The sequence below is a fragment of the Lynx rufus genome, unplaced genomic scaffold (genome assembly GCF_022079265.1).
Source record: "Lynx rufus isolate CCGP_SWC_20201006 ecotype Redwood Valley unplaced genomic scaffold, mLynRuf1.p SCAF_3, whole genome shotgun sequence".
In the NCBI taxonomy this organism is placed as follows: domain Eukaryota; kingdom Metazoa; phylum Chordata; class Mammalia; order Carnivora; family Felidae; genus Lynx; species Lynx rufus.
Genome location: NW_025814845.1, coordinates 200,060,471 through 200,077,135, shown reverse-complemented (window position 1 = coordinate 200,077,135; position 16,665 = coordinate 200,060,471). Strand labels below are relative to the sequence as shown.

At 42.1% G+C, this 16,665-nt stretch overlaps 1 protein-coding gene across 1 annotated transcript in view; it reads right to left on the bottom strand.

Moving 5' to 3' along the window:
• The window catches only part of CSMD1 (CUB and Sushi multiple domains 1), a 1,672,960-nt gene that overhangs the window by 150,954 nt on the left and 1,505,341 nt on the right, over window positions 1-16,665 (bottom strand). The window contains exons 44-48 of the mRNA XM_047092364.1: window positions 15,097-15,285; window positions 6,689-6,866; window positions 3,850-3,995; window positions 2,976-3,056; window positions 1,869-1,982 (exon numbers count right to left, since the gene is read on the bottom strand). Coding sequence (XP_046948320.1) covers window positions 1,869-1,982; window positions 2,976-3,056; window positions 3,850-3,995; window positions 6,689-6,866; window positions 15,097-15,285 — 708 coding nt within the window. The remainder of the gene's footprint in view (window positions 1-1,868; window positions 1,983-2,975; window positions 3,057-3,849; window positions 3,996-6,688; window positions 6,867-15,096; window positions 15,286-16,665) is intronic.

The window sequence follows — 16,665 nt, the reverse complement described above, 5'->3', positions numbered from 1 at the left end:
TTTCATTTAAATAAAAAGTAGGTTAATCTTGGAGGTAGCCAACATAATAAAGTAATTTCCCTTATTTTTGAAGTGCGTGTTAAATAAATATTTATGCCTTTCTTCACTAATCAACTAAGACCGTCCTTGCTTAAAGTCATCTCTGTTGAGAAATTTACGGCTCTGTTCGTTGGAATTAAAATGTGCCTTAAAAACACACAATGCACCTCCATTAATTTTTATATGAAATGGGAAAAAAATCCACCGTAGATGGTTTTTGCTGACGTAACATGGTACCGACACACTGATTTTTTTTCCAAGAAAATAATGACTCAGTCTCCCGACCCAGCACCCCATGCGGCCCAACTTTAAGGGAGGCACCCGTGAAGCAGAGTTTCAGCACCTCCCACAACTGGGTTGGGTCCTCTGGGTGTTTAAAGGGGTTTGCTCTCTGCCCACACCCACTGGCTCTCCCAGTGACACAATTTGGTAGTAATTTTTCTTTGAATTAATCTGAGGTATCATGGTTGTTTAAAGCTGCTTCATTCCAGATCTTCCTCAGATGATGGTGAAAATTGTTTTCCTCTCCCCGGGTGACTAGGATTCTACCTTATTCATAAGGAGAATGCAGGAAGTTAGTACCACATTCCACAAGAACCACACCACAGGTGTGAGCACTTGTAAAATCGATACTAGCGCGGTACAAAGAAAGTTGCTTCTTACACGGCAAATAATTAACATTATGTATCACCTGGAATAATTTAATATTCTCCGCATCTTTACCGCAATCCCATAAATAAGGCAGACCGACCATCCTCCTTGCACACGATGTCCAAGGGACTAATGATCCACCCGGGTCACTTGATGGGAGTCCGGACTCGGGCGCTGGGTGTTCCCTTCCTAACTTTTGAGCGCTTCATTATCCTTAACGAATGACAGTCTTCAAATTCCTTGAAAGGGGGGAGGTCCCATCCTTTCAATGAATTGAATGTTTATTGTGATTTTCTAGTCACAAAATAAAAACTATTCTAATTTGTAAAACCCTTCAACTTATTTATATATTTTTTTCCAGTGTTTTTTTTTCTCCCAATACTATTTGAGAGTGGAGCCTTTCAAATATTTTGAAGTTTGCTTTTTATTTATTTTGGTGGGGGGAGAGGGAATCCCAAGCAGGCTCCGCACTGTCAGCACAGAGCCCGATGTGGTGCTGGATCCCAGAAACCATGAGATCGTACCCTGACCCCAGATCACGAGTTGGACACCTAACCGACTGAGCCACCCAGGAGCCCCTCAAATATTTTGAAAAGTGATCTAATTATACTGTCTGTTATTGCCTACAGTCTATGTATTTTAAAGACATGTGAATACATGAAACGGGTGCATTTATTGTACGCAACAAACATACATTTCAACATTTGTAAATTTTACACAAAATACGGTAAACACTAGATAATTTTATGCATGCTAACGTATTTAGAGGGAAGTGTGGCGATGCCCGTAGTTAGCTTTGAGATGCATCAAAAATAGCAGATACATTAATGGATGGATAAAAGGAAAACAGACATGTGACAAAGGATACATGGTAAATATTAATGGTGGACCCTCGGTGATAGGTATTCAGATGCTTATTTTTAAATTATTTCAACATTGCCAAATGTTCGAAAATTTTCTGATGAACTACTGGGAAAGACTTTGTGTTTGATAGGACTTTGATTTGTCTTTTAGAGATAGCTAAAAGAGGATAGCAGGTAATTTTAATTGCAATGAGATCCTAACACAGAGATTAAATTCAGAGTCATGCAAAAAGAATCAAAAGCCCAAATGTAGACCTATCCCAGCAGTATCATTCTCTGTGGACAAGTACATTGGCAGTGTCGAGCTGTGCGTACCTTCACACGTTGGGGGAGAGCCTTCAAACTGCAGCTGGGAACTGAGCCCGCAGGCCAGCGTGTCAGTCCCTACCAGCGTGTACCCAGGGTGGCACTGGTACTTCACAAAATCCCCTGCAAGAGTCAGCACAACAGACCTGGGGCTTAGCTTTCCGCGACATACAGGGCGTGTGAACGTATTAAAGGAATACATGACCCCTTAGCAAATCGCGTCAATGAGCAGACCACTTCCGAACCAGTTTTGGTCTGTCGAATAAAATGGTAGCATTTTCACTTCTTGACGCACAAAATGCTATCTTAACTGACAGTAATCCTATTTAAAAAAAAAAAAAAAAAAGGAACTAGACGCCTGGGATTTAAGGATGTAGAATAGAAGGGCTTTAATGCATCCAGAGAGGGCTACACCGTGACCCTGCCCTAATTAGTACAATGTTCCCATTAACTGAGCCATTATGAGTAACCAGAAATTGGGGCACGTGGTTTGACCAGTGGTCTGAAACATGGTGTGCGAACAGGGTGTTGTATTTGTTATTGAGACAGAGAAATCCTGGGTCATGGTAATTATACCACAAACATATGCCACGGCTGGTTTCCTAATGTGACCTGATGATTATTTAATGAAACAGGCCATTAATATAGAATGATAAAGCAGAATTTCTAAATACGATCATTAAATATATTCACCATTACATTCCAGTGTCAGTGAAAGGTCAATGTTATACTAATCATTATTTTAGCTGCACATGATTAAGTCCTTCTCGTGCATGAACCTGCTTTTCTAACCAAACACAAATATCTGTGTAAGTCTGTCTCTGAAAACTTGACTCAAAAGAAAAATACAAACTAGAAAATGCTGGTGGGGGGCGGGGAGGGGGGCAGAATAAGGAGGTGCTCAAAATGGAAAAAGCCAAATTCAAATTCAGAAAACGAACATCACAGAGATGAAGGAAGAAAGCCGTATTTATTCGATTAATAACCTCTGTGGATAAGCCCCTAATAATGCTTTAGAATATTTCTGACAAGTGCTCGCTCGCTTACTCATCCGAGTTAGGAGTTGGTGTAAAAAGGCGGACTGAGCTGATGGTATCGTAGTGAAGGAAACATTACCTATTTCAAAATCTTCATCCTCAATAAGCATTTCGGCCCGTGGAACGGCCGGGGGAGGTTGGCACTTCTTGAGCTGAAATGCTAAACGGTTTATGGGGAAAAAAATTAACCGTAATTACGTTTGCTGAATAAACAAAAATATTACAAAAAGCATTCCTCTTGTGTTGTTCTAATGCTTAGGGACACTGCAAAGTCTATATGTTTCAATCATCGCTTTATAAAATTCTCAAGCTTCGCATGCTTATGGGATTATTTCGTGCCAAAGAAGATATAATAAAGTCAAAGGGAAAGAAGTGTACAGTTTTAAAAATTATGACATCGAAATAAAATCACTTCACGTATACTTGGGATTCTGCCACAGAGACGGTTCACCCATGGCCTGGTGGCGGGTCCATATTTACATTTGATAAGGTCTCCCCCTGCCTCACATCTGAGGACCTCCGTGGACACAGTCCTTACGAGATGTCAGGTGCTGATACGCTGTTTTCCCAATTATTTATTTTCAAAACCATTAGATCTGCTTTTGCCTCATCTGTAATCACATGACGCTTGCTACCTTGATCCCCCTGGAGACAGGGATGAGGAAATCCACAAAGGCACTCACTGTCTTTCAAGGGTCTCCATATCAGTTGCATTTGCAATCCACTTACCTTGGAAGGAATCCAAGCTTCCCATAAACCAGACGTGACATAATCAAATGCCATTAAGCAAAAGAGGATCACAGGAAACCCTGACATGGAACTCAAGAAAATCCCCTAAGGCTCTCGCTGGGCACAATCAAGGAACTTGAGCTGGAGAGGAGGCCTATGTCAACCCGACCAGCAAAACCAAATGCGATTCTCCACCTGCCTCAACAAGGTGAAAATGCACTGACCGTGAAAATTGAGAACAAAGAAGCCTCCATTCGAAAAGTCGCTGTGGAACTTGAGCAGGACTTGGTTGGTGGAGCTATACGCGGTTTCCAGGGCCGTATTCCCACTGAAAACTCCCAGCTGAGGTGAGTTCTGATCAGGCCCATCCCTAGGGAAGAGAGAGACGTTTGATGGAAAGCTCCTAATTACAGCTGAAACTAAGGATCATTTTCTTCTGACTTTTGGACTCTGTCCTGGCATCAGCGGGCTGGTCTGACCCGGGCTCCTGGGGACGGGACTGCCGTGCACACCTGAAAACTCAGGGCTGACTTCCATTCCCCCCACAGCTGACCTTTCCAGACCAATCACTGAGACACGTTCACATTCATTCTGGTGGCCGCAATACCACCTATCAGTTGCCTTTCAAACGTCTACATTTGAAAGTCTAAATTCAATGGTGTCTCTTTAATTATGGGTGAAATTTATGCAGATCTTGCAATGGAACTAAAAGATTTTCAAAAACTGCTTCAACAGAAAACTACAGTCCAAGGTGGAGTCCCCTGCCCCGTGAGTGCACAGCAAGACTGAATGCAGTTTCAACCCCTCCTGGAGTGAAATTTTATGCCAATCATTCAGAAAGTATCAGCGCCAATGAGGTCTCTGGGACTGTCTCCATCCAGCCCCACCTCAAGGAAGAAGAGCTAATCTGCATAATAAGACCCCCCCCCTCCTTAAGGGAAGGTGACCTTGCCTGAAAGAATCCTTCCTTTTGCTAATGGCTTCTTACCCCGCCCTTCTTCCCTTGAAAACCTTCCTTGGGCACACCTGGGTCCCCAAGCATCTCTCTACTAATCTGCATAATAAGACCCCCCCCCTCCTTAAGGGAAGGTGACCTTGCTGAAACAATCCTTCCTTTTGCTAATGGCTTCTTACCCCGCCCTTCTTCCCTTGAAAACCTTCCTTGGGCACACCTGGGTCCCCAAGCATCTCTCTACTAATCTGCATAATAAGACCCCCCCCCCTCCTTAAGGGAAGGTGACCTTGCTGAAACAATCCTTCCTTTTGCTAATGGCTTCTTACCCCGCCCTTCTTCCCTTGAAAACCTTCCTTGGGCACACCTGGGGCCCCAAGCATCTCTCTACTAATCTGCATAATAAGACCCCCCCCCCTCCTTAAGGGAAGGTGACCTTGCTGAAACAATCCTTCCTTTTGCTAATGGCTTCTTACCCCGCCCTTCTTCCCTTGAAAACCTTCCTTGGGCACACCTGGGGCCCCAAGCATCTCTCTACTAATCTGCATAATAAGACCCCCCCCCTCCTTAAGGGAAGGTGACCTTGCTGAAACAATCCTTCCTTTTGCTAATGGCTTCTTACCCCGCCCTTCTTCCCTTGAAAACCTTCCTTGGGCACACCTGGGTCCCCAAGCATCTCTCTACTTGCCAGATGGGATGCTACTCAATTCATGAATCATTTAATGAAGCCAATTAGATCTTCAAATTTACTCAGTTGAATGGTTATGTTTTTAACAAACCGAATAAAACACCACCACCTTCTGGACACTGTGTAGAAATACTGAGATGTGTAATGTCACAAAGTTGAAGAGACTTTCCAGTCTCTCGTTCATTAGTGTTCTTTGCAACAGGCACTCTGCTTTGTTAAATATGAAGAGCCTCCGCTCCCATCTGCTAAATCTATAGGTTAATCCAGGTGAAATGGCTGATACTATAATGTTTGCCTTGATCAATTTAATATTTCAAGTTCTCAGCTTCCTCCTCATTCCCTCAGCCACTGGGTCGGCCGTTATCACCTCCCTGCCAGAGTTATTTCTATAGCCTCCAAAGCCGGCCTCCCCTCTTGCCCTCAGTTAATGTATTTCCCACAAAGTGAGGCTGGGCATTCTGCAGTCAAGGTGATTCTCCTTCCTAAGACCTACTGAGTCCTTTTTGCTCTGAGAACTAAGTCTGGGATCCTTCACAAGATTTATAAACTCCCGTATTCTCCGTCCTGCTCACTCGGACTCCCGTAATATCCGTATCTGAGATCTGCCAATAGCCTGAACTCACCCTGTTACCTGACTTTACAGGCTTTCCAATAAGAAACTCTTAACATTTATGCCGACTTCCCCAACAGGCACACACGCATTCGTGCATGCGTAGCGTGTAGTTACCTGCCTTTACTCCAGTTTTCACGGAAGTTCATCCTGGCAGCACATCGTGGATCTTTAACCCTGAGTTAAGCTCACCTCCTCACACCCTGTCCATGCCCCCTCCTTCTCCCACCATAGTGTCACAGAGGACCTGGCAATCTCTGTGTCCCCCATAACCTCTCCCTTCCAAAAGCAAAGGTAGGACAGTCATCCCCATAGACACGCAAAGGTAGCCCAGGGTCACACAGACAACTTACGCCAGGCCACGTGGCTCTTTGGAAGGAGAACCAGGACCCAAATCCCCGCCCCCATTTGCTGGCTCCTAGTACTTCCTACACATACGGAAGGGCAGCTCTGCAAAGTTCACAAAGGATGGAGGGAGGGCTACGTGCGATTATGTCTTCGCTATTTCCAGACGCATCAAGTTCTTATCGTGCCATTTCTTATCATACTTAACAACGTAAAACAAAATAAGCTTGGGATATTTTATATTCAGAGGAGCCCTGAATTTATCTACCATGGAGTAAAACTCAAACATGTGACATGACATTTATTCTCTGTATCTCCCGGATTTCATTGCTAAGTTTCCTTTCCCATATCCCCCTAATAATTTCATTTCTTATACGTCAATCTGACATACAAGCACCATGTAGCTAGCTGGCTGCAGGAATGGTTTAGCACAGTCGCGGATCACTTTATATGAAAGGGCTCTCCTACCAAACAGCAATGTAATCGTTAACAGCTTCAGTCTGCAGCAAGGTGAAGTTGATGTAGACCCCGTGGCCAGGAGGTACAGTGATAAGCCAGAAGCAGTCCTTCAAAATTGGGTACTCATCGGGAAATCCAGGGGAATAAATGGTACCGTTCTGAGATGTTACATTATATCCGCAAGGCGCTGAAAAGGAAGCAGAACAAGGAAGGTCCACATAGTCAGCTTTAGAAAGGACACAGTTAAATATTTCTAAGTCTCCAAAGCCCCTCCGCCGAAATTTTCTTGCTAAGAAATAATAATTGTGAAATATTTCTCAGTGACTACTTTGTCAAAGTAATTCCCCTAAAGTCTTAAAACCTTAGATGAATTTTACTTCTGAACTAAGTTATCTAAGTTCCATTTAATAGAGTCTCCAAACACTCAAAATCCCTTCAGGATGAAGTCATTCCCAGATAATTAAAAAGAAAAAAAAAAAAAAAAAAAAAAGCCCATACTCAGTTACCCAGTTATCTTGGGTGACTGAGCTGATAATCCATTGGCTGTGTGATACAAGGGATTATGGAGAGATTATGCATAAATACATAATGGAAATTTTTCGTTGTTTTAAGTGAGATTTCTAAAACCTATTTAAACATCCAAGTCTCTTTGCCTAAACAAAAATATTATCAATTCTTGGCAGATCTATACCTGAAGAAATGGGAGAAAATTATGTAAGTCAAAGCATTTTCACATCTCACCAGCTTTCAGGGGTGTAAAGACTCACCATCCCCAATCAGTCCCTGTTTATTTTACTTAACGAACTGGTGTTCCCTGTTGCCATGACAATTATTTTGTCTTATCTACGGAGAAATGAAGTGACTATATATTAGCAGGATAATCTGAACGCATTATTACATTCAGACAGTGGTATAATACATCAAGTCATAAACCAGTAGACTTTTTAATCAACCAAAATCCAATAGATGTGGGATGAGTGGCTGTTCCTAGCATGAATCTTCTTGGGCTTTCAAAGACTTGTCACCAAAGGTGTAAAATTTAGATGGAGAAAACAGACCAAACTATGTTTTTAAAAAAAGAGAAAAACAACTTCAATAAACAATTCACAGTGCTGACCGATGACAGACATGCCCTCAGGCAGTATGGGACATCCGGCCTTAATCATGCCCCTGAGTACTTTTTCAGAGGAAGGAGAAAATGTTCCAGGGCATAACAGATGGAATCTGGTCCAAGTTTTGGAAAAAATCCATAGAGGAAGGGGCCTTAGAGAACATTCTGGAAGTTTTATGGCATAATTATTAATAAGTGGGGTTTGGAGTCAGGCAAACCTTGCTTTGTAAACTGAAGCACACGGAAACTTATAATCTGGTGTCCCCAGAAAACTGTCATACGTTCTCTCACCTCCAAGCATGATGCCAATATTCACCCTGCATGAATCTTTCAAACGCTTTTCTCCTACCCTGCTGCCAGGGTGGGCTGATCCCTTTAAGAACTCGACTCGAGTGTTACTGCCCCCTTAAAGGTGGTTTGGCCCTGGATGGCCATGGTTATTCACTTACTATGCGGCTGCAATTAGCTGTAGTTGTTCTCCACCGTTAGACCATCAGACTATTAGCAGTCAGAAGTCAGGGACTGTGTTCCTTTTCGTCTCCACCCACCACCTGCTTTCCTTGATCCCCACTGCCTAACTCAGATCACGATAAATAAGACAGAAGAAATGACTAATAAATTGAAAATGAATAAGACAATCACCACAAAATATTTTAGGAAGGAACACATGGAAGTCAGTGGGCTGACAAACCTTATGTGGACCAGAGGTTATTGATGTGGTATTGACTTACAATCTATCATCTCCAAGACTTCCCTTGTGCATTTTGACTTTTCAGATTGAACCTTATAATTGTATAACCACATTATACACAGTAGCACCCTTCCCAATGGTGATAAGACACAACAAAACAAGCAAACAGAAAAGGACTGTGCCACCTCTTAAAGGGCAAAAGAAACAATATGGTGATTTTTCTGGGTAGGACACATTGCTGGCTTCTGAAGTTCTGGATGTCACTTACTAGCTCTAGGACATTGAGCAAGTCAGGTATCCTTGCCATGACTTGTGTATGATAGTCAAAGAGTAAGTCCGCCATTAACTTATTCAATGAGTATTCATTGAGAATCGATTATGTACCAGGAGATGTGAGGTTAGAGCAGGGGACACAGTGGAGAACCACAGAGCGCTGCCTTGTGGAGCTTACTGAACGGTGATGAAGAAAGATACGAAGCAAATGATACGTAAGTATAAAAGCCAACTTATATAAGTATGATGAGGGAAAGAACAATCACTGCTTGTCACATGAGCTAATAATATTCCATCGATGCATATAAAATTCCACAAGGCAAATCTTGCCCTGTAGTCTAGAGAGAAAAGAGAGTTGACGTTTCCTTTAGCACTCTTCCTGGCCTGTTAGCCCGGAGAAGGCTAGGCCCTCACTGCAGTGGTCCCAAAGGCGCACGGAGATCTGCACGATCGGGTGGCCTCTCACTTAAGGCCACAGAGACAGTGGATGTGTGACCTGACTCAGCAAGGCACGGATCCGCCCTCTCCCCGAAGGTGAGGTTCAAAGTGGACCCTGAGCTGGAGATCAATCACGAAGCCTCCGTGGGGAGATCTAGACACAGGAGGATCAGTGCACCACCGCCAAGCAGAGGCACCTCCCGGCTCGCCACCGTGTGCCCGGGAGCCTGGTCCCCGCAGGACAAGGACGGCACCCAGCTGGCCAGGAGAGAGCGCTTCACAATCAGAAGCCACACGCGCGACAGGCTCTTTTCCACTTCACGGACACAAAGAGTAAATAAACACATGTTCATTTATATATTCGTGAGTGTACCTTTAACATCGTGATGCAGTTAGTAATAAGGAATACCTCCCTGCTCCTAGCGCAGAGCTCCAGAAATCCTTGGATAAAAGTTATATGACAAAAGAGATAAAGCTCTCCTTCGTTATTCATAGCAAGACCCTTCCAACCACAGCAGCGCTTATGTTAATGAGATGACTTGGAAAGCACCAAAGGAAGGGGTCTGGAGAACTTCCCGATGCGTGAACACTTGGGGTGCTGGGAAGATGGCTCAGCTGGAGAGCACAGAACCCTCTGCTCATCTCCCAACACACAATCAAGGACCGTGTTCTTTTTCATCCTCACCCATGACCTGCTCTCATTGATCCCCATAGCCCCCTGCGTCTCTTCAATCTGGCTCTTGCCCAGTCACGTCCTGTGAAATAAATCTGGAGTCGCGGAAGTACAACGTTTTCCTGAGGTCTGCGGGTTGCTCTAGCAAATCAGTCCCATAGGAGGAGGGAGTCATGGGGACTTCTGATTTACAGCCCATCAGTGAGAAGGACAGGTGATAACCCGGACATGCGACTGGCATCCAAAGTGGGGGGCAGGGCAGGGGCCGCCCCGCGGGGCCAGGGGCTTTCCCCGGGGAGACAGTCAGAACTGGGTTCCAATGGAGGCTCTCCAGCAGTGTCACAGCATCACTTGTTGTAGGAAAAAGGCACAGACGGTGGCCAGGGGTGCCAGAGTGAACATCGAGTGTCACACGGTATGCACACGCAAATCAACAACAGGTTGTGAGAAAGGGCTGCCGTGTGAAGTAGGATTAATGAGAGCTCTCCAGTTATCTCTGGATGTATTTCTCCAGAGAAAACCATGTACATAAAGAGCATTAAGGTATCTTCTTTCGTCACCTCCCAGAGCTAGCATTCGCTACCCTGACCAGGATGGAGGTGACGACTTCTCTGAACGCCTCATTCAACGTGAAATGTAGTCAGTGCCTATCTGTGCCTACGTCGCCTTCACCCCACCCTCACTTCCTACCCGACTCCGCTGTAATTTGAGAACGTGAAGCTGTGAGGTGGCTCGGACAACAAGGGATGGGTGTGTCTCACCAAGTCAAGCTCCTGCGCAGCCAGAAGATACTGGAAGATGGGCTGGTGGCCATGGTGGACATCGGCACGGGGAGGTGGAGAGACACCGACCCTTCGTGTTACCTGAGGCTACACTTGGAAAAATCAAGGGGCACGGACACATCTCTTCATTACGCTTCTTCCCCACAACACATGTACCAAGTGACTTTCTCTGAACTGAGATGGATAGAAAGAGCTTATTAAGTTGTTTCAATCAGAAATTAAAATTTAAAAACCCTAAATATCCACTAGGACAGTTATAGATAATTTATGGATGGTTTTCTCTAGGATTATGTCCAGATTTCTGCCTAATGAGAGCATGAAGAAAAAGCTTACGGTACCAAACAACCAATACCTACATTTGGCATGAATATTTATGAATTTTAAACTCTTGACTATTAATGTACCCAGGAACTGAATGCCTAATCTCACAGAATGTGTGCAGCGCCGTAGGTATTTCTGACCTATTTTGTTTTTCTTCACTTTGGTTTCCTTATGATGGTTTTGAGATAGACACGCTGCGCTCTATCTTAGGAACTGTTTGATAATGGGAGTGTTTAAAATAATATTTATGAATACAAGTTAGTTGTATTCTTTAGAATGTCATTCTTATTCTAAACCAGTAGGAGAGATTATTTTCTATATTTATCAATCAACTTGATAAACCTTAAGTTTCAAAACTATGTACATAATAACGTATTCTTTGGCTACTTGGATTCCACATGTCAGTTAGGGTTCTGCAGTTGAATAGGTTCTGCTAGAAAATCATTCAATCTAGACGTAGTCACTAATACACTAATTGCAACACATTATTATCCTAAAAATTATCTCTGTCCAGATAGTTCCCCATCAACATCCTACTGCACTTTAAGGTGAGGAATATCCTGACGGCACTTAACTTGAAATATACTTTTTAAAATTATTTTTTTAAGTTTATTTATTTATTTTGAGAGACAGAGAAAGCATACAGGGTAGGAGCAGAGAAAGAGGAGAGGGAGAGAATCCCAAGCAGGCTCTGCACTGTCAGCACAGAGCCCAATGCGGGGCTCAAAAATTGAGATCATGACCTGAGCCGAAATCGAGTCCGGCTTGACCGATCGGGCCACCCAGGCGCCACAACAGTGCTTAACTTTAAAAACGATCTTAAAATTATATCTATGTAAGTATTTCGGTAACAGAAGATTAATTAGGTAAAAAAAAATATCTAAAAATTTTAAACTGTATTTGTAAGTAGAGATGCATATTTGATTATCAAATTAATTTAGTAAATTAATAAACAAGTTTTTTAAGCCATCTTTTAACCATTATAATCCATTTTTTTAACTGGGACTTCTGTGTAATTATGTTACTGGCAAAAATAACATCTTGACTTTCTCAAGTCACTTTGAGACCTTTTTTTTTTCTTTTTTAATAGGTATCATACTTTTATCGTACTTTATCTAACATTTAGAATTCTTGAGCCATAATTGTCTGAATTACTCAGTTTTTACTAAAGTTGCCAGAAGTTGTTCATAGTATCTCTGTTCTACCCCGAGAGTCTCCTGAAGTGGACGGGCTGGATCTCAGAAGATGGTTTTCCAGGGTATTTGTCCGATACACCAAGAAGAAGCCTGAACTGAAAAAGCACGCTGGATAACCCAAATGCATTTCAGGCTGAGTGTGCTGGGCAATCGGACCTTGCCGGTGTCCTGTGTGGGCTTAACCATAGCCTACGTGGACCCCGACAGACCTCTTAACAGCCTACCGTGCTTAGCAAACACTCTTTTTTTCTTACTCTCTTTTTGTAAATACAACCTTTCACACGTAAAAATACCTTTTGTTGTAAAATAATATCCTCCGTTTATTTTGTGTTTTTTTGGAAGTTAATCCAATATGGAGAGGATATTAAACACACATTGGACGCTGCTTAGAAAATGTAATTTATGATACAATTTTATATGAATCTTATGTTTTATTTTGTCTTATTCTGTGATGTTATAGATATGAAGAGAGACACGACGGTAAAGATGCTCGTGCAGTAAAGCATTTGACCTTGCCTGTGGAGAGGTCTAGCCCTCTGTTTGGGAGGGGGTTTACCGCACACCCGACAGGAGCGGCTTTGCTTCCTGGGGGGTCGGAGCGTCATACTCAATAGTTCCAGGAGGGGGCGACCCACGCCGGAAGTACCGGCCACGTGACTGAAGGTGGGGCCTTTGCGTCACAGGATGTCAGCTGGTCTGGAAGCTGACACCAACCACTGGGCAATCCAGCCATCAGTCCTGCCCACCTAACAGAGCCCGGATGAAAATCTCTGGGCACCAACACCCAGGTGAGCTCCTCAAGACACTGTCACCAGTCAGCTCTGAGACGGGTGCATCCTCCCATACTCTATGCATCTTTTCCCATGATTTTAATGTGTCCTTTCCTTGTTATAACCCACAACCAGAGTATGTAACAGCTGTATTATACAATAGATAATATTATATATAATAGAGTATATAATATAATAAAGTTCTGTGAGTCCTTTCAGTGAATTTTCCAACCTCAGGGTGGCTTGGGGACAAATCTCCTATTTTCAGGTGCTGTCGGGAGCCCGGGGCAGACTTGGATGTCTGGAGGACTTCCGCGTCAGTGTGGCCAGCTCTGGGTAGTATGACGTATCATGTTGTCATTATAAGAGGTGGCGTCCCCTTTAAGCTACGTCACAAACAATGTATTTTGTTATTTTCACGCTGACAAAATAATTCTAAGCCAGCATTTATTTCTGTATTTGAAAACTTCGCTTGAAAAAGTGATGAAGCCTAATTAACGATTTAGTTCTACTTTTTAATATCAAGCCAAGAAGTCTCTCGTGCATAGATGAATTCAAAGGATTCAGGGGAAAATTCCAATTAAGAAAAGGGTTTAATCATGACAATCCCAAGTATTCTATACATATAAAAAAATATGAGTTTTTAAATGGAGAATAGTAAAAAAAAAAAAAAGTGTTTTAAAGTTTTTTTTAGGTTTATTTATTCATTTAGAGAGACAGAGAGCAAGTGGGTGAGCTGGTGAGCCTGCACAGGTGGGGGAGGGGCAGAGGGAGAGAGAGAACCCCAAGCGGGCTCCAGGCTGTCCGCACAGAGCCTGAGGTGGGTTCCGTCTCACGAGCCATGAGACATGACCTGAGCCAAATCCAGATTCGGACGCTTATGCGACTGAGCCCCCCGGGAGTCCCTTAAATGTTTTAATAAAAAGCACCAGACATGCTACTGCTATATTTAGTTTTATAAAAAATTTTTAAATGCTGTTCTATATGTTATTAAATTTGCATCAGACTAAGGATTTTTTAAAATACAGCTGAAGTTTCTTTTCATAGTTTTTTAAACAATAACATAGAATAGAAAAATACAGGTGAAAAATCTAATTGAAGAAGTCCACTGGTGGTGTTTTTTTGTTTTGTTTTGTTTTTCGGTTTACTTTTGTTTGTTTGTTTTCACTTTTTCAGTAGAAACAGAAACCCAGCGAGTTGCCGTTCCCTTTTGCCCCCTGGGATATAAATGTTTAGCATTTCAAATGACCACAGAGTTGGTAATTTCATTATTTTTTTTCACTCAAAGGGACTGTATTTATAATGTTAGAATACTAGACTTTCAGTAAATTTTGTTTCATATGCTTTCTTCATGAACAACATGCTTGATCTATTAACTTCAACTTGATATATACAAAAATTTTGAAATCATCAAAAAAAAAAAAATCAGGCTGCCATACAGAAGCTTTAAAGAAGTGATTTCTGCTCCGACCAGGGCTATTTGATGAATCCAGACTTCCCTCCATCACCACTGACGGTCAAGCTGATTCCCAGCCCTCCAAAGAAACCCTGATCATCATGTACTATTGAGCTGCAACCTTCCTACGACTGTTTCTCCAGGATGTCTTTGCTTTCATTATTCTTTCTACCTCTGATGCCCTATCTCTGAGTAGCAAAATAGTACGTATGCTCCAATGCCCACTAAAAAACAAAACCCAGTTCCCGAAACACAAAAGCAATACATGATAACTGTGAAAGTTAAACAATAAAAAACATCTAGGGTAAAATGAACGAGCATTCTTTCTTCCACTAATCCCGTAATTTGGTGGAACCATCGTAATTCTAAATACCACTACCATCATAAAGATGTCCCTGATCACTTCCCAAGCAAATGCCATCCTTCTTCATGCAATTCTTATGTCTGGTTTCGCATTATAAATGTGTGTGTTTATTATTTTGTATCCTTTATAACAACCATTGAAGGCAAGGCCTATTTGTTCATCTTTTTAACTTACTGGCATATGATATTCCTGAGATACTAGGTTAGAAGGAGTTTACCATAATAGATCGCTAATAAATATTTGTTGAATAGGTGAACAGATTCTCTAAAACATCCATTTAATCATTTAATGCACTATTATATACATGGAAAATTACATTATCGCCAAGAACGGTTAACCTACCGTCACATCTCGGAAAAGGATAATTCCAGTCTCGGTCGATCCCGTGCTGACAGGTGAGGACTGGGTGGCCGATTAAAATGTACCCAGGGTAGCACTCAAAGGATATGGACTGTCCCACACTATAGTCCGAGTTGATCATATAACCATTCTGAAAAGGAGGTGGGTCCGGGCAGTTCTGTAACTCGTAGGCTGAAACGGACAGAATCAAGCTCATGTAAGAAGTTAGGTTAGTATGGAATGGACAGTCCTGGGATCATGGGCAGTTTATTAAGATGGATGTTTCCAGCAAGTTTTGAAAAGTATCTTGTCTAAGTTGCCACTTACCATCTAAGTAAAACAATTAGTAGCAGTAACGGAATTAAAACAATTTGCAATTAATAAACACTTGACTGTGTGCTTTAGAAGTAGTGAAGCACAAACCAAATATAAATTTGACAGCATTTACCTTGGGAAAAAAAAAGTATATGAAATGAATTGACTTTTTTAAAAAGGTAAAATAAATGATAATAAAAATTGCCTGTAAAGAATGTCAGGTGAATGTGGACTTAATTTCCCTTTAATTTAGAAGCGAATTATACTAGCACTCCCATTCTAAGGGTTAATAACTAGGAAATATGGAGTTGTTATGTTTTGATTTGTTCATTAATTTTCTGTTACAAATAAAATTTAAAAATCAACTTCATTTTCTTATTTTTTTAAAAAAAGAGCCCATAGAAAAATTGTACCAGCAACCACTATCTGTACAATGTTTTTTTCTAAAATCTAGTTTATGTAGTAAATAATACATATTTATATTTTGCACGTAATAAGGATACTGTGCAGTTGATACGGTGTCTTTGCAACTTCCAGTGTTGTGAGATAAATTTAGAAATTTTAACAGCGTGGTTAAACCCTCACTGTAGTTAGATGAAAAATCCGTTAATGTCACAACTTCACTTCATTTCACATTTTACTTGGCTTTCCTTGTTTTTATATTTGCAATTGGATGTCTCTGGACAAGAGTCAGATAAGCAGCTAAGGACTGACGGCAGGCAAAAAGCAGAAATCAGAAGGGGTACCAGGGCAAAGGCCTCTCAGCCTCTTGGAGTCATTTATGGTGCTGGCTCCTCTGGGGGCCGATACCAGGAAGAACCTGGAGGTAGACAAAGGCCCCCCCCCCCGAAAAAATGGGGCCTCCGTGAATCTCCAGCAGCTGCAGACTTCCCCTCTGGTGTCCACTGTGCAAGCACAGGACGAGGGCTGTCTCCTCAACAAGATCAGAGTGGACGTCACAGACGTGGTTTATGCAACGAGGCTTTATCAACTGTGGTGTGCTAATAATACATTTATTCCATTTTATTTGTAATGCGCTTCATTATTATAGGGAGTGGCACCTATCATACACTGAGAATAAGAGGAAAAAGCTTGCTGGAGTATTTTTAACTCAATGCCATCTTTTGACACATAGGCTTTATAACTCAGTATGGAGATATAACTTATTTATACAAAGTCAAACAGTTTAGCGATTATATAATGAGTTTTTGGCACTCCTTTTTGGTGAAGCTAAATTATAACATGAAATTCCTGAGA